Raw genomic sequence first — 26,575 nt, forward strand, 5'->3', positions numbered from 1 at the left:
GAGAAAACGAACTGTATTTATATCATTTTTATCTCTTGTAACCACAGCCACATAGCGCCAGCGCCCTCAGATCACTTGGACGTGACTGTGGTTACAAGAGGTAAAAACGAAATAAATACTGTTCGTTTTCTCACACAAACCGCTCGTTTCGTGTCTTAGGCCATCAGTGTGTACTTACATTTATGAGTCATTAAATCATGTTTAATTTGGACTTCTCTTTGCATGCTCTTTGAGGTGGTGACCATAGACCTTCATTATATAACTGACAGACAAGAACGGTTTGACCTAAAAATATACAAATTGAAATAACTGCGAAAACAAAGACACCTATATCTTGGATGCCCTTGAGGCAAGCTAAAACATATCAAAAATTAATTTCAAAGTGAACTATCCCTTTAAAAAGATTTGTGCACAAACGAAATACAGAGTTTATAAAGCTTGACCAATGATTGCAGTATAAAAAGTACAGCAGTAAAATCACTGAATCCACACTTTTCCATTAATGATAATTCAATGGGGGCATATTTAATGACCAGGAATCAACCCCCCCCCCCCCCCCCATCCCCCAACCACAAACTCAAATATTTGGTAAAGGATTGATGATTACAGATGACTTTCAGAGAAAGGTTTGTTTATTTTTAATACAATGCCAATAGAAAGTGCTTCCTCCAAAAGCTTCAGTGTGCAAGTTTTTCAGTACCATTTTCTAAAAAGTCAAGACTTGCATTGAATTGCCCATTCAGCAGTTGACAAATCTCATAATAGTTGACAAAGTCTCATAAATAGCTTATCTAAAAGTACTGTTATATGCAACTATTCACAAGGCACATAGTGGTTCTGATTTAAGTGGTTGCTTCCAGACGAGATAACACACTTGCAGAGGATACATTTATGAGAAACAGTGAGCACTGGTTGGAATATAACAGCAAGCTGTTAAGTGCATCAAGAAAACCCACTGCAATTCAAATGAGGAAAACTCAACAACAAGGTTGAGCAGAACACAGGTTTACTCAGTCTGGCCGAAGGCACAGAGTATTGAGGAAACTATAGGTTTGGTCAGTAGATTTGCACAGTTTTTAATAGTTAAATTGGTCATTTAGTAGGTTGTGCACAAGCACACTTAAGAGTCTGTCTGGCCCCAGTGTTAAGACGCTGGCAGTGTAAAGAAAGGCATCACATCAAGGTTTAATCTTCCAGAGCTGTTGAAACAAAATAGAGGGACATTGTTAAACCTGTTAGTTAAAGATTGCTTTTGTACAGCAACACCAGTATGATAAAAGTCAAACACTATAAAGAGTGAGCAACTCTAACTGTCCTGATAACAGGGAGTTTTACAAATGCATTTATGACTCAAGTCATAAAAAAAACAGATCATCAAGATCAATAATTACACACATCTGCATTTCAGCAGGACAATAAAACAGACCCAGGAAACAGGTGCAGATAACCACTGTACACAAGAGTGCAAATGTTCCTCTCACCCGGATGTTGAACCCTAGTAAATCGCTGACAGCAGCTGAGATGGCTGACAGGATGACCACTCTTGTGATATTGTAGACGAGCGGATTCACCGTCAGACCCAGCAGGCGAAAAGGAGTGTCCAATTCCTGAAAGCAGCAAATGATGGTCAATGCGAAGCAATTACTTATTGTTATAATATTTATTTTTCTGATGCTTTTTCAATGGTCTCACTTTTAATAATTTCGTGGCCAGCCTCAGGACGTTGTTCACTATGTTCAGCTGGTCCTTTTTGTTTGGTTTCTTCTCCATCTTAAGATACAAGTTTATCTGCAGCAGAAATGTTGACCGTATTTATTTGCGCCTGCGGAATGGCCTCTCGTACGTGAGAATGGTTCGCTTGTTTCTGAACAATACTGCCTCTTTGTTCTGTGCGGCTGAGATTTTTATCTCACCTGTTCAGTCAGAAGCACAGAAGCGTTGCTATATTTTCGGTTGGTCTCTGCTCCGAGGGTAGCGAGGCGTAGGAGGAAGACCGTGAGAGCAGCACACCAGATCATTAACTCCCAGTTGGTCTCGGAGTCCAGGAATGTGTGATGACTGTGCAAAAGCTGAAACACAACAAGCGTTATCTTCTCGTTTCCTTTGCTATATTAGACAGTCAAATCTTCAAACTGTGAAAAAATTTACACGAGCACAGTAGTATGATACTTAACATTATATAAACACCTCAAATCACTTTTATGTCTATGAAGATGACTTTATGACACACACAACTAGTCAAATGACTAGTTTACTTACTAAATCCAAATGACAGAATGAATATATATATATATATATATATATATATATATATATATATATTCTTTTAAATATTTAATTTAAAGTTTTAGTCATTTTGTTGTACTTTTGTCATTAAATATTACTATTTAGCTTTCATTTATTTTTATTTCGGGTTTTGGTTTTTAGTCATTTTAATACTTCAGCTTAAACCTATTTTATTTTATAATTTTATATTTTTATAATTTTTTCATATTCTCTATTTTATTTTTATATATGTTTTTTCCCCCATTTAAGTTAGTGTATGTTTTTTTTTTTACATTTTTATATTTTATTTTATTTTAGCTTTAATTCAGTGAACAACATTAACATGATTTTTAATCGTTTTAGTTAACAGCCTGAACATTTTTGAATAGAATGAAGATTTTTTTTTTATTTTAAGAAATTTCTTATTTTGTTAAAATATTATTTTTTCCCTTCCATTTAGTGCCCCTCAGAAGCAACAGCAGATACTTACACATTTCCCGGAAGACAAATTAAGTACAATTTACCCTTGATCTTCAGATTCAAAAAGTTTTCAACCTTGGCTCTTAATGAATTGTGTTTTCCTCTGGAGCATCAGTGAATATTTTAACCTTTTTTAATAGTTGTGTTTGAGTCTCTCAATTGTCCTCAGTGTGAAAAGATGGATCACAAAATCACACAGTCACTGCTGGAAAGGGTCCAAATATGCAAAATATACTGGAAAACTGAAGAATTTGCAGAAGAACATCGGGCAGTTTGCAGAACAACCATCACAAAACCCCCCTCCCAAAAAACAGATGTCGATCATCCAGGTAACAACATTTTGAACATATTTTTTTTTTTTGTGGACTATATGTAAACATATTTTATCTAAAATATCTTATTCAAGACAGTACTAAATAAAATATACAGTATATATCATGCATTTTTGTATGATCCCTTTTATTTTGTTCAAATAACATTAACATTTTGCAGATTCTGCAAGGTGTATGTAAACTTCTGAGCACGATTGTATGTAAAAATTTCACATTTGATGTCAAGGAAAACTTAATCTCTGGTGAAAACACAAAGGGCCTGTTTACACCTGGTCACTTCATGCGTTTTCTCTGGATAGCTTTCCGATCGTGAATAGACCAGGTGTAAATGCCCCTCGAAACACTTCCAAGACGGATTTAAATCCGATAAAACTCAAACCACTTCAGGAGGTTGTCCGAGAAACGAAACTGGACAGGAGTAAATCGCCACAAATGAGCAGCCGAGGCAACGGACAAACTGCCGCAAATGAAACTGAAAACAAGTCGCAGACGGTCAACACACAATCATCTTCATTAAAGTAGTGAGACTAAATTATCTTACCAGTGCTGATGGCGCTCTCTCTCCTATTGCTGTCTTTGATCTTGAAATTCGCTGATGATAAATAAAATGCAGCTCATATCTGTCACTTTAGTTGGCGTGAAATCGTTAGATTTGCATGTATAGCGAGGGGATTGAACATCCGATTTCTATTCGAGACGCATTTACATGGCCAAGTGTAAGTGGAACTGTTTAAACAAATCAGATCATGCTATCCAATCAGTAAAAACAAATGAAGTGACCAGGTGTAAACAGACCCAAAGAAATTTACAATAATGCAATGCTCAACAATAAGGGCCCGGAGCAGCTTGATCATGCATTTGCACGTGTTTAGCCAATTTCAAATTTTAAACAATTTAAGCGCAAGACGACGCGAAAGATAACTCAATTTGGGATGGTTTTCATGAAGCATGCACACCGAAAGTCGCCTCTCACAGTATACCAGCGCTGAATTGAGTTCTTTTTCACATGAAAGGATAAATACACACAAAAATTGATATTGCATTCATTTAAACAGTCGTTTTTTTCTTGTATAGTGAAAATCGCATTTCTATCCGTGCATTAGTTCTGAAAGTGACAGTAGCCTAAACTTGCTGCTGTCTGAGTCCTTAAAGCTGCAGTCCGTAGCTTTTTTTTGGGGTTAAAAATGATCCCAAAATATATATTTGAGAAAATACATAACCAGCCAGTGTCTGCTTGTAATAATGTTTTTAATTCCAGTGGTACTGGTGGATTTCCGCAGGAGATTCGAGCATGTCTTTGCGTCATTACGTCACATCTGCACATATAAAGAAGTAGTCTTGGCTAGTAGGATTGCGTTTGAGGATGTTGGAGGTGGAGATTTATAGGCTTTTCTCACAGCATTTGATATAATTAAACTTATCAATTTGATGGCGGGTCCAGAAAGGTTCAAACGACAATCACCAGTGACAACAGATTCACCCGCTGTAAAACGCAAAAGACTTCGTTCGGAAAAATAATCTGTGATTCTGAATGCCAGTATCCACACCAGCGCGGTGACTGAAATCCACACACTCTACTCAAACATTGTGTTAGTACAACTTCAATGTAAATTTGATAATTCCACAAATGACTGCAATAGCAGATTTCGAACAGAGATGGCGACAAAGAGGAAAACCGCCGGACTGTAGCTTTAATGTCAATTCAAACAACAAAAGATACAGAGAAAATCACTGACTGCTCTTGACTGAGTAACTTTAGCAGCTTTAATAATGCAGGTTTAATTTAGCAGGTTTATAAAAAGAAGACTATGCACTGTTATTTTACATTTGATCACTTTATTCAATTTCTGTATTTCTTACCTGAATACTACTGTTAGACCTCCCTGAACAACTTAAAGCACTTTTTATTTTCTTTGTTCTCTATGTGTTCTACTTGAAATGGCCCAGCATTTTACTGTAGACTGCAGAGCAAATACTTTGTGCAAATATTAGCGTCACTGTCTTGATGGTGGATCTGGCGAAGGATCTGCCAGCGATCAAAATATTTATTTTAAAGATGTTGCAAATGATAGCTTTGAGTATATGTTTGAGAATATGAGCCAAATGCTGAATGTAATGGGAAATGAGCTCTGCTGGTGACAGTGATGATGGTAACAATTATCTGCTCAAGTTGAACTCTTCTTACTTCCAAACGCTAACGAAATATGCTTAATTTATTCTTTTTTAATTATTAATCAAATATTAGGAGTTTTTTATTGCAGCAGTTAGAGAGCCATCTGCAATAGATATAGATCCACGTCGGTAAAGACCCGAATATATAATAATGATTGGTGAAACATTCATGCATTAAGGGTTCAAGGTACAGATGGAACAGGAATAGTATATATATATATATATATATATATATATATATATATATATATATACTGTATATACATAGACCATTTTGCAAGTTGTAAACAACACTGGTCCAGAAACACTTCCTGTTTCAGTTTGTAACTGTTTTCTTTATTTCACATGTAAAGAAAACATCTTAAAAATGTTTGTTTAACTTTTTGATTCCTATTTATAAGTTGTGTTGGTTGTATTTTATCCCAGCTTTTATGTAGTGTTAAAAACTGAAACAGGAAGTGCTTCTGGACCAGTGTTGTTTACATCTTGCAAAATGGTCTATATATATATATATATATATATACATTAAAGCAAAGCTTAAAAAACATGCCTAAAGGGTGTGTCAAAAACATTGTGGAGTAGAACAATAGCTGACCTGGGCACAGATAATGAAGGCAATAGACAAAGCCAGGAGGAAAATCGATGACACAATGACATCAACAGAGCGCTGAGGGCCTCGTCTCTGTTAAATAGAACAAAGAAATGATTAAATTGATCTTCATGTAATATAAACAAGGTATCTGTAAACTGCTCTATACAACAGGTGTACACATGTGACAGCCAGCAGAAACACGTCATTTGTGCTTATATAAACAGACTTGGATTAAGCAAACAAAAAGCTTTTACCCCTAGATGTTGTGGTTGAAATAAATATATATATATATATATATATATATATATATATATATATATATATATATAATGTATTATTAATTCTAAAAATTAATGAAAACCTAAAACACTAAAAACTCAAATCAGTCATTTTCAATGCTACAAGTGAATTTAGGCATAACAGCATTATGTATACAAAAACAAAGATATTTCTTTTGAGATTTGGTAAAGATTACATTTAAAGGGGTTAATAAATTATTATTAATAGAATAAAATTATGTGAGCATTAGATGACAGGAAATGTAATGCAAATGTAAAAATGTAACTGTTAATAAATATCAGTTAAATTTCAGTTTTGATAATTAAAAAAAAATATTGCTAATTTCAACACATGATATGGTACTGATATATTGAGCATCCCTACATGGAAACTGTAACAGGAAGAGGATACCTTCAGGAATGATCGAAGTGAAAGCCACATCTTGATATTCTGTACTTTCTTCAGCCGAAAGTGAGGAATCTCAGATTTTTTGGCTTTGCGTGCAGATGTGAGATGGCTGAAAAGTTTCGCAAATAAAAGGCGCTGTGGATGACAAGACATTTGTTGAGAACAAACAATCCTGTCTGCCATTATACAGATTTGATTAGTGAAAACCATAGACAGTAAAAGAAATGGACACAGTGACCATATTGATTTCAACGGAGAAGACTGAAGCTCGAATTTTTAGTTGTTTTCACAGATCCGTGTGAACAGGGAACGTTTTGACGACGTTGTCACCAGAGAAAACGCAAAAAAAAATGTTTCCTGTGTTTAAAACGTTGTTGTGTAAACATACTGGAGCAGCACAATTAATCGTTAAAAGATTGCAATCTCGATTCAAACACCCACATGACCTTATTCCTAACTTACAACGATTCTCCAGTACAACCGTTATTTGAAGCAACTAGTTACTTTTAAACGTTGATTTGCTCCATTTTCTAACTAGTTGCTCAAAATGCTTTGGTGGAAAAGGGGTACATGAGTGAGTAATTGAATTAATAAAACATTTTTAATTACTAATTTTTAACATTTTGTCAGAACTTCTAGTAAATTACATGTTAGTTGTCTGTTAGAATTGTGGGAGAATCATAATTTCTATTTAGAACAAAAACATTGTGATTCTCAATTTATCCAGAATCGTGCAGCTCTAAAACACGTAACAATAAAGTTCAATTTGTTAACATTAGTTAATGCATGTTAGCTCAAAATTGATCAGCTAATACCCATTTATATAACTTGAAATGTAAAAAAACCATACAAATTGAAGGGAATTAATTTTCATCTTCACCTGTTTATACGTCCTCTCAGCCACACACATCATGAAGAAGAAGAGTCCAGAGAGGAAAACTCTTTCCATTGTGGTGATGATGAAGAAAGCATAAGACAAGGCACAAGGCGGCCCGATGGCCACTGCTGGAAGTTCCTCGAGGGAAACAGAATTGAGATTGGCAACATCCAGCTTCTGTGCCAGTCTGAAGCAGTAAGGCAGCAGAGCCAGTGAGGCCGTGACCAAGCTGCCGAAAATAAGATAACCCATCCCTTGCTCAACCACCTTCACCTGGAAACAGAAATCATTCAGCGTAAGTTAACAGAATAACTGACCTATTACTTCTGAAATGCAAATACCAATGCAAATCTCTAAAACAGTCAGTGTTCAAAGGCTTACAAGGAGATGTTTACATTGAATTTGAACAAAAAGTTCTCTTCCCTTTCCAGGCAGTTTAAAGAAATAAATAAGGCAGAGAGGTAAAGAAGGACTTTACTTGTGTGAGAATGATCCCACTGATCTCCAGCACGGACATATCAGCTTTTTTACACTCTCCTTGCTCCCAGATTATGGCACTGACGCGGTCTTTGGACGGGTGACAAGCCTGCAGCCATGAGAACTGGTGCTACAGGGAGATTCAATTAAGAACAAAATTAATAATGTAGTCAGAGTCCGCTGTTTGATGAGGTTGTTAACCCTAGTAAATTAAAGGAGTTAAGGCCAGTTATGAATTCCATACTTTAAATAGTTGTTCTATGATAAGCATCTCCACCCCCTGATCCCTAACCCCACCCCTAATCCTACCCATCTCCACCCCTTAGATCTGGATCTAACTCCGCCCCCTGGATCTCATGTACTGTTATGAGGTGCTACTGACTCAACTGCTGCTTAAAACACACACACACACACACACACAGCGATTGACTGTCCTCTGTGCTTTGGTGTTACTTCTAGCGTGAAATTCTCTACACAATAACTTATATGATGATTTATAGTTGTATTCACAACATTGATCAGCAAACATACCGAACCTGCTTGACGCGTGGGAGCAAACCTCACTGGTTCTTGCGGAAGTTCAATCACTTACTAGAATGAACCTTATTGGTTCATTTTGGGTGAACTATCCCTTTAAGCAAAGAGTGAAAAGTCGCGTAACATTTTTTACAGTAAAACTGCAGCCCACCTGCGGTAAGGCCTCATCCTCATCACTAGTCAGAGTGATGCTGGGCAGAGGGAGGGAGTGGCTATGACTGTGATGCTCCTCCTCCCCACTGTCACTGCTTCCTGTGGAGGCGGAGTCAGGATCATGCAGAAGCTCCTCCCATAACATATCATCCGTGTCAGAGGCTGGACGCGAGCCCTGTGAAGACCGCAGAAGCTCAACTTCATGTGGTAGAGCTGGGTTGTCTTTGTCTTTGGGCATCCCATTACTGTCTCCCTGAATGAAATCAAACAATGGTAATGAATAATCTTATCTATTTTACAGATTTTACCTTTGGTTTCCAGATACTCACTTGAGTCTTTAGTGGCGAATTGTTCTTGGGGACTTTGTGAAGTCTATTCCTGAGTGCTCGGGCATATTTTGGAGGTGCTGATGAGAAGAGTCTCTCTCTTTGCAGATCTGCTTCATCTGCCTCCTCTTCCTCACTGGAGAGATCTTCAGAAGCCCCACACAGAGGCCTCCTAAGGGAGTTCTGCAAAGCCCACAGGATCTCAATCAACACAAACATGAATGTTCATGACTCTTCAAAAAGTGCAGTTCAAAGGAAAGTGTTTTACCAATCTCTTCTCTGATCTGTAGAGCTGGTTGTCGTCTTGAAATTGCTGGGGTTTGAGTTCTACTATCCCTTCCTCTCTGCTGCCCTCATCCTCAGACCTCTTTGCTTTTCTACTCTTCCTCTGTCTATAAATAAACCGCAACAAAGACACAAATTGAATTAGATCAAAAGAATACAGTATTGACCAAACAGAGGCCATCTGTTTTATAATATATAATATTAGAAGTATGATGTATCAAATTTGGTGACTGGTCAATGACATCAGTGCAATTTGTTAGATCAATTAATTTATCCAAAAATAAATTAAAATGTAATCCATACATACAATGACTTTACAACTTGTATTATGTATAACTGATTTTTATAGATTTTTTCCTGATATCATTACAAAAAACAAACAGAAAAACAAAAAAAAAATATTGTTCTTAAAAAGCAAAAATTTAAAAGTAGTGTAACCTAATTGTTTCACTGTTTATATATATATAAACTCCGCTTAGGAGTATTACCGCCCCCTACCGTATAAGATGATGTGCTGATATAGCTGGAAGCGCAAAACTTTCTGTTTACAAGCAGAGGAAGATGTGCGCTGTACATACGCTTTTCAATTAGCGTATTTTCCGCACTACAAGGTGCACTTAAAAGCCTTTAATCTTCTAAAAAAAACGACAGTGTTCATCATCTTATACGGTAGGGGGCGGTAATACTCCTAAGCGGAGCAGCCGGTAACAAAAAGTAGTCGAAGGAGAAGAACGTCCTCGTCTCAGTTCTCGCGCATGCGCCCATAAGGAAGTAATATAATAGTCGAATTAAGTCGCTATTTATGTTTTTTTCGCACAAAAAGTAGTCTCGTCGCTTGATCAACTTATAATTGAGCCGCTGTAGGCACATGGAATATTTAAACCTTTTCTTTAATGACTTTATGGGCCGTCAAGAGCCAGTCCCTTAGGCATCCTATGTAGGACTGATCTAGCTCTCAGATTCAATCAAAAATATCTTTATTTGTGTTCCGAAGATGAACGAAGGTCTTACGGGGTTGGTACAGCATGGGGGTGAGTAATTACTGACTTAATTTTCATTTTGGGGTGAACTAACCCTTTAAAAATGAGAAGCACCCAATAAGTCTCTTAAAATATATGATAATTTGAAATTGATGAAACTCTAAAAAAATGATGAATTAACAATTGTTGACATAACTTTTTACCTTAAAAAACATATTTAAAATGTATTATATATTTTAAAATATATAAATATTTTTTTAAATGAAGATTTTAAGCTGTAAGAAAAATGTTATTACTTTTATTACTTCACTACAACCTTTTTTAGAGCAATTAAATGTAAATCTTTCATGAAAATGGTATAAGGTTTCTAAAACCACATGACATCAACATGAATACAATGAGTACATTTATAAGAACTTGGCACACGTGTTTTAAACTAGATTTTTCCTTCTCTTTATTGTGGACACTCTTATTTGTCACTGACCCACTCGTGTCAGCTGAACACTGGCACTGCTGATTAAACTGCCAGCCTTGGAGAAGATTAGATGTATTGGCCATTTGATGAGAGAAAAAAAAAAAAATCACTTGATCATTTATGTCTCCAAGTCAGTCTTTCACAAATCTGACACATCAGCAGCTTAACCTTTTCCTGCGAGCAGGGCTGGCTGTCCGGCTGGGAACTGGGCTGTTGTCTGGGCTTCTTGAGGTTTCTGTGGATACTATTTGGCAGTGTACTGTACCCAACAACAGCATGAGACACAATGGACCCACAACCTCACTGGCACAGGCTGCTGGTACCTCAAAATACAACACAGCTCCTGCCACTGCAAAGAACACAAATCCATCAGATCATGACATCATATTGAGAATTTTAAGTTGAATTCATTTCCAATAGAAAACCACATGTATAATCCCTCAGTGGAATCTGAAATATTCAAAGAATGACAAAGGAAACTAGACAAAAACACATTATGCACATTGTGTCCAAGAGATTGGTTTACTGAAAAGAAGAAAAACTGCATACCTTGAAGGAAATACAGAACCAAGATGAGGGTGGAGATGCATTTAGATGTGACTTGGATCCACCACTGAAAGAAGAAAGGAAAGAAGAGGACCCTGACCAAGCCTTTACGAGTCAGAGCGGTCCAAGGGCTCTCTGGTTTGGCCTTGCTAAACGTGGAACCTGCAAAAAGACACCAGTTCAAAAACTGTAGTCATTTTTAATAGGAAAAGAATGCAACGATATAAAAGTAAAACCCTATTAATTATTTACCTGTTAGTTGCCGTAATCTATACAGTGACATTTTTTGTTTTGTTTTTTTTTTTACATTTTTAAAAGGTTTGCGTTTGGTACAATTTTTTAATGATTACGATTTTATCTCTCATGCTCACAAATACTTAGACTTAGATTTTGATAAAAATACAGTAATATTATAACAATTTAAAATAGATGTTTTCCTTTTGAGTATATTTTTTAAAATGTCATTTTAATGTATTCCTTTAAATTTAAGTTGAATTAAATTTAAGTTGAATTGTCAGCATCATTAATCCAGTCTTCAGTATTACATGACTTTTCAAAAATGATTCTAATTGGCTGCTGAAAACAGTTCTGCTTAATATTTTGTGGAAACATTTTTTTTGAAGGATAGAAAGTTCAAAAGAAGAGCATTCATTTGAAAAATAATTATTTAGTAGCATTACAAATGTCTTTTCTGTCCGTTCTAATAAAATTAATGTGTTATTGCAGAATAAAAATTGTAATTTTTTCTTAAAAAAAAATCGTACTGAACCCAAACTTTAAAACGGTAGTGCAATTTTACAGTAAATGAAAGTACATATATATTACCTTATAATTTACAGACAATTTATACTTGACATGACATCAACAGCCCCGATGATACATTCCACTTGATTATGTTTACTTAACTTAGTAGTTGATATATTAATATTGTATATTTTAATTATAATATCTTGTTTTAAAGTGTAAAACATTCAGATACAAGCATGAAAATTTAATCCTGTAACAATTACACTTTTTACAGTGAATTTCTGGCAACCGTCGTTGCCTTGATTTACCATACATGTTTACAGTACAGGTATCATCTGACAGCCTATAGCATCATAGATCACAATAAATTCAGACGCTAAACTTGATAGTAACTCACCTCTCACTAAGTCAACATCAATGAGGTCTGGCTTGATATGGCCAGTCTTCTTAGGTTTGCTTCCAAAGCCCTGCTCAAAAAAGGAACTGAGTTTCACACATCGGATTGCATACATTTGACACAATATTCAAGAACCACATCTATTCTGAAAACACAAACTGCCATATTACCTTGAGCTCATTCTGTTCCAGTGATTTTTCCCAAATCTGCTGATCATATGCTCCAATCTTTGACACAAGATCATTGGAGAATTTTTAACCACGTTCAACTCACATTCTGTTTTTAACTTACTGTAAAATAGATGTTAGTTAGTCAGGCTCACCTTCTTCTGATACCATGCTATTCCTGCCATGTTTGAAATGCATTAGGTCAGGTCATCTCAGGCAGTAATGTCAGTCACAGAATATTTCATTCCTCGAAAGAGTCAGATATTCAAATTATATCATCGCTTACAGTAAAGTTTACTGTATGCTACGCGACAAACATAGGAAGCGACTTCTCAAGTGCACATGAAGAGAAAGGCTGTTTCAAAACCTAAAGAGCCGCCGCCTAACTAGACTGCATTTGATATTATATCTCTAACGTTACAGGTAAAGTTACTGATTAAGTTCAAGGAAAATGATAGAAGATGAAACTTACCTGCAGCCCAAAATTCGGTGTCTGCCTGCGATTCCTCAGCAGCGCGTGTTGAGTCTTGTCAACATTTTCAGATGTTTATGTTGTAAGTTAGCTGACCAAACCTCGCCCACTAACGTTACAGCAAAACTATCTGACGCCACATCATAAACATCTCATTAAAATGCAAAAACAGCAGACTTAAGTTGTAAGATAACTTTATTTAGTGTCAATCCACCCTGGCAACAATTCGGTTAAATCTGATCGACGATAGAAAGATCTTCTTGTAAAAGAGAAGTGATTGTTAAAGTTCTCACTCTCATCAGCTCCTGAAAGTTTGTGTGAAGCAAGCGACGACAACCAACGTCACATCAAATGTAAATGGCGGAACTGTATTTTGTACAAAATAAATTTTAGTGATATAAGTATTAAATAACATAAATGAAAATAATTATCAGTGAGAATGCTTCATTTCAGTTTTAAAGGAGTAGTTCACTTTAAAAAAAAAAAAACTTTTGCTGATAATTTAGGCAATCACCATGTCATCCAAGATATCCATGCATTCTTTCTTCATTCGAAAAGAAATTAAGGTTTTTGATGAAAACATTCCAGGATTTTATATTTTACTGGGCACCAAATGTTTCAAGATCCAAAAGACAGTTTCAGTGCAAACTGCAAACTGTTCAAAGGGCTTTAAACGATTCCAGACGATGAACAAGGGTCTTATAAAGTGAAACGATCAGTCATTTAAAAATAAATACATAAATAAATAAAAAATAATTAAAAAAAAGTTTTATAAGCTCAAGCATTGTTCTGTGATGCGCGTTCGTGACTCTCCTGTTCGAACTCGTTCATCAAAATGAACGAATCTTAGTTGAGTCATTTGGTTGATTCAACGAACAAAATGAATGAATTGACTCGGAAAAAGATTTGTTCATTTTGATGAACGAGTTTGAACAGCAGAGTCTCACAGAACAGAGCAAGGCAAGCATTTGAGCTTATAAAATTTGAACTTTTTTTTAGTGACCGATTGTTTTTCGCTCGATAAGACCCTTAGTCATTGTCTGGAATCGTTTAAAGCCCTTTCAACAGTTTGCAGTTTGCTCTGAAACAGTTTGCAGTTTGCTCTGAAAGTTTGCTTTAAGGTCTTTTGGACCTTAAACCGTTTGGTGCCCAGTAAAGTGCATTATATGGAGAACAATCCTGGTTTTCATCAAAAACTACTTTTTTTTTTCTGAAGAAAGAAAGACATGGACATCTTGGATGACACGGGGGTGAGTAAACTATGTGTTTTTTTTTGTTTTTGTTTTTTTAAAAAGCGAACTACTTGTCTTAAAGGTCGAATGTATGTTCATAGAACTAACACAATGTGAACGTGTGTTATAGGCTAATTAGTCTGATTCTTAAACGAGTCGTTCTTTTGACTCGAATCTTTATGTTGAATCAATCGTTCCGAGCGGTCATCGAGTCAACATTGAACCAACACTTGCCCCACTTAATTTTTTTGAGCATACATAATTTTAAACTTTTTTTTAAACATGTGACCATACATAATTAAAAAAAAATCTTCAAAAAGTGCTATTGAATTATTTATGTGTAGTGAGCTACTTGGGAGAAAAAAAAATTAATAATGCTTGAGCACGGATTTAAGCTAGCAAAAAGTTACAGATTGTTGGCGACGAGACGTGCTCTTTTTTTATTTGTTGAACAGAGTGTGTTTAACCCTAACCCTGTGTTTGTAGTCCATTTTAAACCATTTTTTAACGTAGCCTACACACATTTTTTAGGCTATATATTAAAATTGAACGACATAAATGGAAATTCTCATTACATTAGATGTCTCTGTCAAATAACTAAATAGCATGCCAGTAATCACAAATGACTGACTGATCAATTGTGATCCGCGCTGAGAAAAGAAACAATAGGCTAGCTGCCACAATAACAAAGTCTCACGAGAATGTACTGACAGATTTTCACCGTTAGATGTCAGCATTTAATTATATTAGATTACATCACAACAGATTCATGAGAATATTCATTTTGCTTTGGCTATTTTCACCTGAGATCAAGAAGAGTAGATCACTTTTTAAACTTTGAGGTTCTTCATTCCCTTTTTATATATTATCTGTTGTCACCATTCAAACAAACCCCTCATTTCTAATTCATATGATTGCTCCTAATCAAATGCAATATTTTGACCCTGATTAACTGCATAAATTGTAAGATGGGCATTGACTGTTATTTGAATAATAGCCTATTTGTTCATCGAAAAAAAAAAGAAAAAAAAAATACAGCCAGGCTTTACACAGGCTTTTCCACTCTGACCTTGAACTTACTGGATAAAAATGACTGCAGCTTACAATAATTTTATGATAATATTGTTAGTTACTACCTGCAGTTCTGCATTACTGCGATGACTGTCTACAGAACATTTGTTATAAATATACTCCTACACCCACACTCTTTTGGATGGGTTATGTCACTTTCCTTGAACAATGCTTTGAATAGTTTCACAGCAACTTAAAATGAAGGACACACAGAATAATCACAGTAATCAGCACAAGAACTAGTTTGACACCATAATGTCATATGAACAAAAAGAAGTTACATGAAGCAGTTATGACAGAGACAAATTGGTGACAGTGATTATTATCTGAACCATAAGTCTGCAGTGCCTAAAAGCTATAACGTTTAAGGATGAACTAAATGGACAAAATACATAAACAGAAATGGCTTTCATGTGTTGTTGCATGGAGTCAATATAACAATAAGAATGAATATAAACTATCTATGTCTATATCTAATTAAAGCATACTTGGGTCTGTATATTCTTTAGAAAGTACTTTGCACATTCAGATGTTTTTTGTTTTGTTTTTTTTTACTAAGGAAAATGCTTAATACATCAGTTTTTAATCCTTATTTAGTTAAAATTATACAACATTTTATGTAGCTTTGATTGATCTTGAGACTTTTTTAATCTTTAAACATAATCATCACATTTAATATAGATAGTTTACAGTTTTTAATAGCCTATATTTTATTGTGTTTTATTAAGAATTATTACTTTTTTATATTAAAACATGCCATAAATGTATGCAATTTATTTCATTTATAAATATTAATTGTGTTATTAGCAGTAGTCCTCAAACCATATTCACTTTATAGCCCTTAATCCTGTAATTGTGGACAAATGTGGGCACAGAAGACTCAGATGTGATCCTAATTTTTATTTATTATAAATTTTATATTACTGTCTTCGAAAAAGTTTTGTCTATCCATTTATGGTGTTTTTATTTTATTTTGGGTGTATTTTTGAATTTATTTACTTCAAAAAGTAGAAGTATTTTCTATGTAAATTATGCTTATTTTTATGTTTTTTCTTAACTTTTAATTAAAATATCATTCCAATAAGTTCTTCGAGCTAAAACCTAAAGATGAAGTGACTTTGCTGTCACCTGGTGGCTTATTTTGGCTTATTTTAGAATGCTCTAAATTACAGTTTTTCCCATTCATTTCTATGGGTGCACATTTTTGACCCAAATACAAGATTAAGGAGTTTTTTTTTTTTACCCACTTAACATTATAGAATTGAGTCAAAAAAAATTGTGTGTTCAGGAGGCAAACTTTGGAAAAGTAGCCAAGTCTTGTACTGCTCAGATCAAGGGAAGTATTTTTTAAAAATAAATCAAAACTATTTTGCCCACATTTGTCCAGAATATGGTTTTAGGGTTAATAGCTACTTTAATTAGAAGTATGCCATTTATCAGCAGAACCTCTCCAATATGAAAGACCTAATAACTTTTTATGTTATATATTCTTGTTCGAACAAGAATCGAACAAGAACAAGAATCTCGGTTCTTGTTCTTCTGTCTGTGTAATTTGAATCGAGCAATGGAAGCTTTACCATTAAATAACATTGAAAGTTCCTAGTAGAAATCTCAGATTGTTTACATGTGTTTTCTCATTTGAATGCACTAATGGTTTCTTGCCTTCAATATACCCATAGATCACCTGCTTTTTTGTCCAGAAGTAATTACCAGTGCTCCGTGGGAGCGTACGTGAGCGCAGTGTATCCTGCTTATAGATTTCATTTTGTGAGGTTTCTCTCTGATTTCCCTCGCCTCAGTAAGGTTGTTATTGACTGGTATTATATGAAATGTCTCGGTCGATTTTTCAGTCCACTAACACTGGGACCTGGGGAACTTCATATGTCCTGCGAGACCCCTCTTAATGAGACTCATATGCAAGCCAGATCTCACCTCCAGCGGATGGAGAAGATAGATGATTTCACTGTATTTTCTAGTTGTCATGTATATCTGTCCAGTGCTTTTATACCTCGTCATCAAAAGGGGGTTTTATTATTCATGGCACGGTGAAGTAAGAGGTGGTAATAGCAATTTTTAAACTCTGTGTTTTTCTTGCATTAATTAAACATGACTGTCAGTTGTGGGTCGACCACAGGTCTGGCCATCTCATCAGTATGTTACATACACACCTAAGCTTTTCTTTCATCTCAGTCCAAGCCAAGTAACCGTGTAGCCAAAAATACTGAGGCTGGAGACTGCAGTTTTCATTGAACAGAAATAATGATATGATTTGTTTACATGCTTTTACAAATTTGACAGGCTGGCTATGGGTATTTATTTAGTGCAGGTCACCTCCCTAATCTTACTAGTTTCTACATCTGCTTCTCAGGACAGCTTGCCTCAAGTACATACACACATAGAGATACAGAGGAGATGACAGGAAAACAGAATATTCTGCCACCCTTTGCTCTCTTTCTCTCTTACACATGATCCAACGCAGTGTTTTGTGCTCACAATACCCTGGCTCACAAAGCTCACGCTTTACTAGCTGCTCGTTGACATGGATCACTTTATTTTCTCCTTTGTTATATAACTAGGAGTCTGTGCACATGTCTATTTGCACAATATAATGAATAATAGAATATAATAAAAATATACACAGTTACAAGATTATCAGATTAAAGTCACAATGAAATGAAAATGGACAGTGCTTGTTTTTTTGAAGGAATATTGCAGTATTTATTACAAACAATTTACCCTTGCACATCATTAATATTTTTTTATTCATGCACTGTAGTGATCTTTAAAGGCCAACTAAAACTTGCCTTGAAACCCGCAGCTAAGGTGGCCTACAACACACTTAAAGGAGTAGTTCACTTTAAAAAAAAAAAAAAACACTTTTGCTGATAATTTACTTGATTATTTATCCAAAATATCCATGTGTTTTTTCTTCAGTCGAAAATAAATTAAGGTTTTTGATGAAAACATTCCAGGATTTTTCTCTAAATAATGGACTTAAATTGGAACCAAATGGTTCAAGGTCCAAAAGACGGTTTCAGTGCAAACTGCAAACTGTTCAAAGGACTTTAAACGATTCCAGACATTGAATAAGGTTCTTATCAAGTGAAAGGATCACTCATTTAATAAATAAATAGCAAAGTTTAAGTTTTAAGCTCAAATGGTCACCTTGCTCTGTTCTGTGATGCGCGTTCGTGACTCTCCTGTTTCAACTCGATCATCAAAATGAACGAATCTTTTTTTCATGTCATTTGGTTCATTCAACAAACAAAATGAACAAGGTACTCTGGAAAAGATATGTTCATTTTAATGAACGAGTTCGAACAGGAGAATCACGAACAAGCATTGCAGTACAGAGCAAGGCGAGCTTTTATAAAACTTAAACTTTGTTATTTATTTATTAAATGAGCGATCGTTTGCTTGATAAGACCCTTAATCATCTTCTGAAATCATTTAAAGCCTTTTGAACAGTTTGCAGTTTTCACTGAAACTGGTTTTTGGACCTTGAACTGTTTGGTTCCAATTGAAGTCCATTATATGGGGAAAAATCCTGGAATGTATTAATCAAAAACCTTCATTTCTTTTCGACTGAAGAAAGAAAGACATGGACATCTTGGATGATGTCGGGGTGAGTAAATTATCAGCAAAAGTTTTTTTTTTTAAAGTGAACTACTCCTTTAATGGCTTTATTACGGGAAAGAACTACAATCCCATGAAGCATTGCGAACAGCATAATCAAATATTCTATGGAGAAATATAAAACTACTCATTTAAAAATGTAAAAACAATATATTTTTAGTTAATTACAAAATAGGCATGTATATACAAATATTTAAGTATTTTGAGAGTGTAGATCAGTCAACTCCATTACTTTGGCAGTGCTTCATGGGAGTGGGTGAAGCTTTTTTTTTTTTTTCTCGACTCTCTGATTGGTGTAATTTTCTGTACAGCATCATGGGTAATGTTTTTTTTTTTTTTTTTACCAGGAATTCCACTGTTAATCATTATTATTTAAAAAGTCATTTTGAATTTAAAATAATGTGGGCTGATGGCTCCAGCAGAAACAAATACCCCTGATATAGCTCACAGTAAGTCTATCTTTAAAGGTTTCTAAGTGACCGTTCAAAATCAGTTTCCCTATGGTGAAAATGAATGGAGTTTTTACTTGCGGATCCTGACAACTGGACTCTATTGGGATGAAAGGACTATCCCAACTTCCATTTCATGCCAACTTTAAAGGCTGTTTTTTCCTCTACTATAGTGGCACCAAATGGAATTGTGCTGGAGCATTGAAATCGCATTCACAACCACAGTTTTATTTCCATAATAATACAGTATTTTTTTTAATCATATTTTTGAGTGAAATAAGAAAGTCAATACAAACAAAAATTAAACAGGATTTCACCAATTTATTGTTAACTATAAAAAAAATCAAAATCAGGTTTATTTTGTTTTCAGGTTGAGTTGAACTGACTTCATAAGTAAAAGAACAGGTCCATATGGAAATTTTCCATTAGTATTATGAAAACGAATGGTGTCCACGTACATTTAGTCTGTGTCTGTGCATATATTTGCAGCCTATATTTCACCCTGTTCTCCTCAAATCATATCACAAGCAGAAACTGACGTACTGTGCACTAAGAGATGTAATTGAATGTGCCAAGTTAAGCCTGAGGAATAGAGTAAATGTAGCAAAGCAGAGAGAGAGAGAGAGAGAGAGAGAGAAAATGAGAGAGAGAGAGAGAGAGAGAGAGAGAGAGAGAGAGAGAGAGAGAGAGAGAGAGCAAGGCTCTAAAAAGACTTCAACAATATTTTCCTTGTAAGTAGGCCTATATAGCAAAATTCCAGTAACGCATGCATCTTCTGAAAGTTATTTTGGAAAGATGCTGTTTTGAATTATTCTGGTCTTGCACTGCCTGAAACTTTATACGTTTTGAATTGACTATAGGCAGGCACTGTAACAATTAGCTACATGTGGCCCCTTTATCCTAGCATATATGTTTGATACATGCTTACTTTCCTTATTTTCATCTGGATTTCAGCCAACACTGCATTATAGCTCACACATAAAGAAACGTAAAGACTTCCTGCCACACAGAGCCTCAAAGTGCACTTTAACACATGCAAGAGACATTAGCATAAATTATGTGCTAGCGTTAGCTGGCTAATCCTTTATCCGGAATTAGCGCTGGCTCTGTCTCTGTTGTAGGAAGACTATAAATGTGGGCCAGCAATTAGAGGTTATCTCCAAAAGTTACGTAAAAAGTTTAAGGCTTATTCTCTCGAGGCAATCCGGACTGGTTTGTGAACAGAGCACCTAGCTCTTTTCATCTCAATTTTCATGCTATGTGGAAGGCCCTATTCTATTCTATTCTATTCTATTCTATTCTATTCTATTCTATTCTATTCTATTCTATTCTATTCTGAATTATTTTTTACATTTTTGACTGTCTGAGTAGTCATTACTCCAGTGTTCTTCAGTGGCACACAATCCGGCAGAAATCATTATGCTGATTTGCTGCTAAAGAAGCATTTCTATTATCATCAATGTTGAAAACATTTATTCATGCTTAGTATTTTTGTGGATTCTTTGATGAATAATAGAAAAGTTAAAATGAACAGAATTCACTTTTGTAACATTATAAATATTTTTTAAATGTAAAATGAACAGAATTCACTTTTGTAACATTATAAATATTTTTAAATGTCACTTTTGATCAATTTAATGTGTCCTTGCTGCATAAAAACATTAATTTCTTTTAAAAAAAATAACCCAAATTGTTGAACAATATAATATAATATTATATTTAGTTCTTTCAAATCAAGTAATCGAGATTAATTGCATCTAACATGAAAATTTGTATGCGTTTATATCACACACACACACACACACACACACACACACACACACACACACACACACACACACACACACACACACACACACACGCACGCACGCACACACACACACACACACACACACACACACACACACACACACACACATATATATATATATATATATATTGTATAGATATATGTGTGTGTGTGTGTGTGTGTGTGTGTGTGTGTGTGTGTATCTGTATATATATATATATATATATATATATATATATATATTGTATATATATCTGTGTGTGTATCTGTATATATGTATAAATATATATATATAAATATAAATAAATATATATATATATATATATATATATATATATACAAAGTATATATATATAAAAAACATGCATAAATTATATAAACACAAACGTTTATGTTAGATATGATTAATATATCAAATATCAACAAAAGAATCCTAATTTTGGAAAATAATGAAACAGTTTGTAAGTCCAGGAGTCTCTGAAAGCCTGAATACCGCAGATATCTCAGATATTTTTCCTTTTTCCTTTGCTCAACTATTTATAAAAGCTATCAAACATAATGTCCTGTTTTTATTTCACTGTGCCTTAGAGCCTGTTCAACCCATTTTGACCTTTAGTTTCTATATACAGTGTGTCAGGAACAGTTTCACTATTTCAAATGATAAAATCCAGATACAGAATCAATGAGCACGAGCGGAAACCGTTGGTGCGCATCTTAAAGGAGAACCTTACTTCACAAACTGAACACCAGGGCCACACTTAGAAGATTAAATGTCATCTAATGTTAGTCTACCCTAAACAATACCTTTTTTTTTTTTTTTTAACAAATCACCTTTGGTGTTTAATGTAGACTAGAGTAAGGTATCTGCCACTAGAGGCAGCAGTGTGGAGAGGGAGTGATCTGGACCTTGATCAAAGTTACTTTTTATCTTTTCTGCAAATGTATTTCTTTATAGGCACATTTGCTTCAATGAGGCATATGTAAATTGTGTGTGTGTGTGTGTGTGTGTGTGTGTGTGTGTGTGTGTGTGTGTGTGTGTGTGTGTGTGTGTGTGTGTGTGTGAAAACACACCCATACCCTTTTATAATTACAGTCCTCATCACAGTCAGGATATTGTGTCTACCTCATGGGCCAGTCAAGGTTATGTGCTTGCTCACCACTCATGTTCCAAAAAAGGAGGAAAGGATAAAACACGCAATGTTTTTTGTAGATAATATTGTTGTTGAAACTGATCACACCAGAATGAATCTCATCCTTCCACATCACTTTCAAAGCATTCCTGCAGTCTCAGAGGAAGCAGACAATGGAACCATATAAAGAGATGGGGCCAACTGTATGCATGTTTTGGAGCTGTCCCAGGTTCTACAGGAGCTTCCTACACATACTACACACATTAAGAGAGCAGGAGGTGCTCTTATAAAGCTGCGGTCTGCGGAATCTGTACAAGAAGCCCCACAAAGTGGGTGCTGAGGAGCAAAAGCCAAAGCTGAATTGAAGCATTGATAGAAGCAGATACACTTAAAGGGACAGTTCGCCCCAAAATGTAAAGTTTTTTGGACATCACCTTTCATGGATTGTAACACAGCTGTTTGAAATAAAAGATTATAAAGTTTAGTATCAAGTTTTAAGTATAAAGTTTAAAAGATCAGAGTGCACGATAAATTGACTTATTGCCTCCCAAATTAAAGAACTGTTTCTAAACTGTCCGAAACGAGCAACTCCAGCTTTAAAGGGATAGTTCACTTTGAAATTAATTTTTGATATGTTTTAGCTTAACACAAGGGCATTCAAGATGTAGGTGTCTTTGTTTCCACAGTATTTTCAATTTTTTAAATTTTTTTCAAACTGTCATATAATGGAGGTGTACGGGGTCCACCTCAAAGAGCATGCACAGAGAAGTCCAAATTAAACATGATAATGACTCGTAAATGTAAGTACACATTGATGGTCTAAGACACGAAACGAGCGGATTGTGTGAGAAAACAAACTGTATTTATATCGTTTTTACCTCTTGTAATCACAGTCACGTCCAAGTACTCTGAGGGCGAGGGCTCTTCTGTCTGCGCTCGTTGCATTGATACACTTTGCATTGATACACATCGATAACCGCTCGTTTCGTGTCTTAGGCCATCAATGTGTATTTACATTTAAAAATCATGACATTAAAGACATTAAATCATGTTTAATTTGGACTTCTCTGTGCATGCTCTTTGAGGTGGTGACCATAGATCTCCATTATATGACTGCCTGACAAGAACGGTTCGACCTAAAAATATCAAAATTGAAAATACTGTGGAAAAAAAAGACACAAACATCTTGTATGCCCTTGAGGTAAACTAAAACATACCAAAAAATTAATTTCAAAGTGAACTATCCCTTTAATTCCTGCATGAACCTATGTTTGTAACAAATTTGCATAATGCCAGTCTCTTCATTTGCTGCCGACATTTTTTTTTTTGCTGCCACTTTGCATGCACTTCTAAAGGATGAGGACTTTTGAATTGGTATGGTGAAGCTTAAAACATCGTTACTGTTTTTTTCCGCTGTGTATCGAGGGCTGAGGAAGCCTCCGGAGCTGAAATTCAGAAATGTATTTCCGACACGCACTGTAAACTGTGGACCAGTTCACAGACTGGGTCATCTGACCAATCAGAGCAGAGTTGGCTCTCGGAAAGACGGGGTTTAGAGAGACGGAAACCTTTATCGAACCATTTTAGACACTGAGAAGAGGTGATGCTGCAATGTATATTAAGAGAAAATTAAAGTGTTTTTGAACTTGGATGCACGTTAACCAAGAGACTGAAGAAACAAAAACATAAAAACATAATAGGATCACTTTAAATCCTGTCAATATGTAGGCTACATGCACGGGAACAAATTTCACCTGTTAATTTAATTTGTCATTGATACTGATGACAAAAAGTACAAAGCAAAACAACAAAATGGGAATCATGAATAAATGAATACATGAATGACATAAAAACAACCGAGTTGATTATCAAAGCAATATGGTGAACAGAGAATGTCACATGATTGATTTGTACAGACCCACAAAATATTTTCTCATCTGTGCACATAAACACACTCCCAGGGTCAAAGTCTAAGCAAGGTCACAAAGTTCCCATCCAGGCATTTAACATTCCTCTTCACACAGTCAACCAGATCAAACATAGACATGTTTGCAAGGACAGAGGTTCAATTAAAGCAGAACAAAAGCCTTTTATTCATCCATCTTGTATTTAAAGCCGATCAAGGCTGATTTGAAATGTCTCCCCCTGCTTAGAGTGACAGGTTATTTAGAATACATTGCACAACACTGTAAAGGGACCATTTTTGGTTTAATAGAGAAGTTTTTCATGTGCCTCTTTTCATCTATAGCCAATGAATTCCAATAAGGTTTTTTTTAGGTTTAACTTTGTTTTGATAATAACTTTCAAAGATGGAAACATTTCAAGCTTATCCAAAACTCAAACTGAATTTAAAAAAAAAAGATTATTTTAATCCACCCACTGAAGAGTTTTAAGGGATCATATTCTGACCAAAGGATGTTTGAAGGGTTTTATGGTACTTTCCAGCAATTGGATAGCACTCAGAGTGCATTCATATTAAGCTAATGAACAGGATTGCAGCCACAGAGAAAGAAAGACAAAGGAGAGGAAGAGCAAAGAAAGAGCATCCAGTCACCTGGTTTAGTTAATAAAGATTATGCAGCAAGAGTGATGCTGACATCACTGAATTAATGCGTTAACTTGGACACTGTAATATCAAATTAATATTCATTTAGCTATATTAGTTAAATTCACCATATTACATTTCGTGGAATATAAACAATTTATTTAATTTTCATGTGATGGTATCTAACCACATGAAATAATAACTGACAAAAGTCATTGTTGGCAAAAATGCTTTACATTTTTGTTAAAATATGTTATTAAATTACTCAGTTGCACTCAGTTTTATTTTATTTTATTTGTTGTAACATGGCATCTAATGGTGTGGATTCAGCCTCATTGAACACGATATCAGTGTCATTAGCAGTCAGACATAATTAAAGGAGTAGTTCACTTTAAAAAAAAAAAAACTTTTGCTGATAATTTACTCACCCCCATCTAAGATGTCCATGTCGTTCTTTCTTCAGTCGAAAAGAAATTAAGGTTTTTAATGAAACGTTCTAGGATTTTTCTCCTTATAATTGACTTAATTGGGAACCAAACGGTTCAAGGTCCAAATGAGAGTTTCAGTGCAGCTTCAAAGGGCTTTAAATGACACCAGACGATGAATAAGGGTCTTATCAAGCATTTAATAAATAAATAAAGTTTAAATTTTAACAACAAATGTTCGCCATGGTCAGTTCTGTGATGCACGTTCGTGACTCTCCTGTTCAAACTTGTTCATCAAAATGAAATAATCTTTTTCTGAGTCAATTCGTTCATTTTGTTTGTTGTTGTCACTGGTGATTGTCGTTTGAACCTTTCTGGATCCGCCATCAAATTGATAAGTTTAATTATATCAAGTGCTGTGAGAAAAGCCTATAAATCTCCATCTCCAACATTCACACGCAATATATCCTACTAGCCGATACTCTTCTTTATGTGTACAGATGTGACGTAGTGACGCAAAGACATGATCGAATCTCCCGCTAAAATCCACCACTGGAATTAAAAACATTATTGCAAGCTTACCGCTTTGAATCGAGCTAAGGCAAGCAGATAGTTTTGAACACTGGCTGGTTATGTATTTTCTTAAATACCGGTGTGTATTTTGGATTATTTTTAACGTCAAAAAAGCTATGGACTGCAGCTTTAATTTATTCAGTGAGCAAAAGATACTGAGATAAAGCAACTTCATCAGGTCATGTGATCTCAACATGAGGTGTTCCGCTCCATGTAAAATAAAACTTAATTTATAAGGCCAATAATATGACAAGATTCTGTCATGTGAGTGCGTACACAATTTTATAAATATTTATAAAAACGTGTAATTCAGCTATTTATCCTATTATAGTGTCTTTAATAGCAAACATGTGAATAACAGTCATGATTTCGGCTTTAGCTAAAATCTTGAAGCAGGCAAAACGAAACAGCTTGTTCAGCTATACTTTAGTCAAAAATGTGTACTTTTTTTATTTCCTTGCATATTATGAGTATGAGAGATTTACTGAGTCAGGGGAAAAGGAGATTACATAAAATCGGTGTGTCAGTTTTATGTTTGTTTTCCCGCTTTATCTCTCTCTCCCTGCAAAAAGAGGTTAATAGGTCATGGTATTATGGATCAGGACATACTGCTCGCAATGCCAAAAAAACTAAGCAATGACTGAACACTGAACTAGTGAACATCATGGCATGTGCTGCAAAATCTGTATACGCCATCTGCAAGTTTCTTGTCTTGAGATTTGTGAAAAGCTTAAATGGATAGTTCACCCATAAATGAA

At 35.0% G+C, this 26,575-nt stretch overlaps 1 protein-coding gene and 1 long non-coding RNA gene across 3 annotated transcripts in view; one reads left to right on the forward strand and one right to left on the reverse strand.

The window, feature by feature from the left end:
• LOC148970443 (uncharacterized) overlaps window positions 1-2,796 on the forward strand; it is a 13,415-nt gene extending 10,619 nt beyond the window's left edge. Inside the window, exon 2 of the long non-coding RNA XR_016148653.1 lies at window positions 2,726-2,796. This is a non-coding gene — a long non-coding RNA (uncharacterized LOC148970443). The remainder of the gene's footprint in view (window positions 1-2,725) is intronic.
• Window positions 611-13,304, reverse strand: phtf1 (putative homeodomain transcription factor 1). Of its 2 annotated transcripts, XM_089125280.1 has the most exons (18): window positions 12,968-13,304; window positions 12,651-12,742; window positions 12,499-12,555; window positions 12,329-12,398; window positions 11,188-11,346; window positions 10,807-10,987; window positions 9,167-9,290; window positions 8,902-9,081; window positions 8,571-8,825; window positions 7,884-8,012; window positions 7,409-7,678; window positions 6,532-6,663; window positions 5,845-5,931; window positions 3,619-3,669; window positions 1,914-2,069; window positions 1,693-1,788; window positions 1,482-1,607; window positions 611-1,199 (listed from the first exon to the last, which is right to left on the reverse strand). In XM_089125280.1, exons 2-18 carry the CDS (start codon window positions 12,678-12,680, stop codon window positions 1,179-1,181), a joined length of 2,124 nt encoding a protein of 707 aa, XP_088981406.1. In that variant the 5' UTR covers window positions 12,681-12,742; window positions 12,968-13,304; the 3' UTR covers window positions 611-1,178. The 2 variants fall into 2 exon arrangements, with proteins under 2 accessions (XP_088981406.1, XP_039529582.2); XM_039673648.2 differs by lacking the exon at window positions 3,619-3,669 and having other exon boundaries at window positions 12,968-13,303.
• Window positions 13,305-26,575: the final 13,271 nt, after the last annotated feature.

Source organism: Pimephales promelas, chromosome 21 (genome assembly GCF_988280905.1).
Source record: "Pimephales promelas chromosome 21, fPimPro1.hap1.1, whole genome shotgun sequence".
Classification (NCBI taxonomy): domain Eukaryota; kingdom Metazoa; phylum Chordata; class Actinopteri; order Cypriniformes; family Leuciscidae; genus Pimephales; species Pimephales promelas.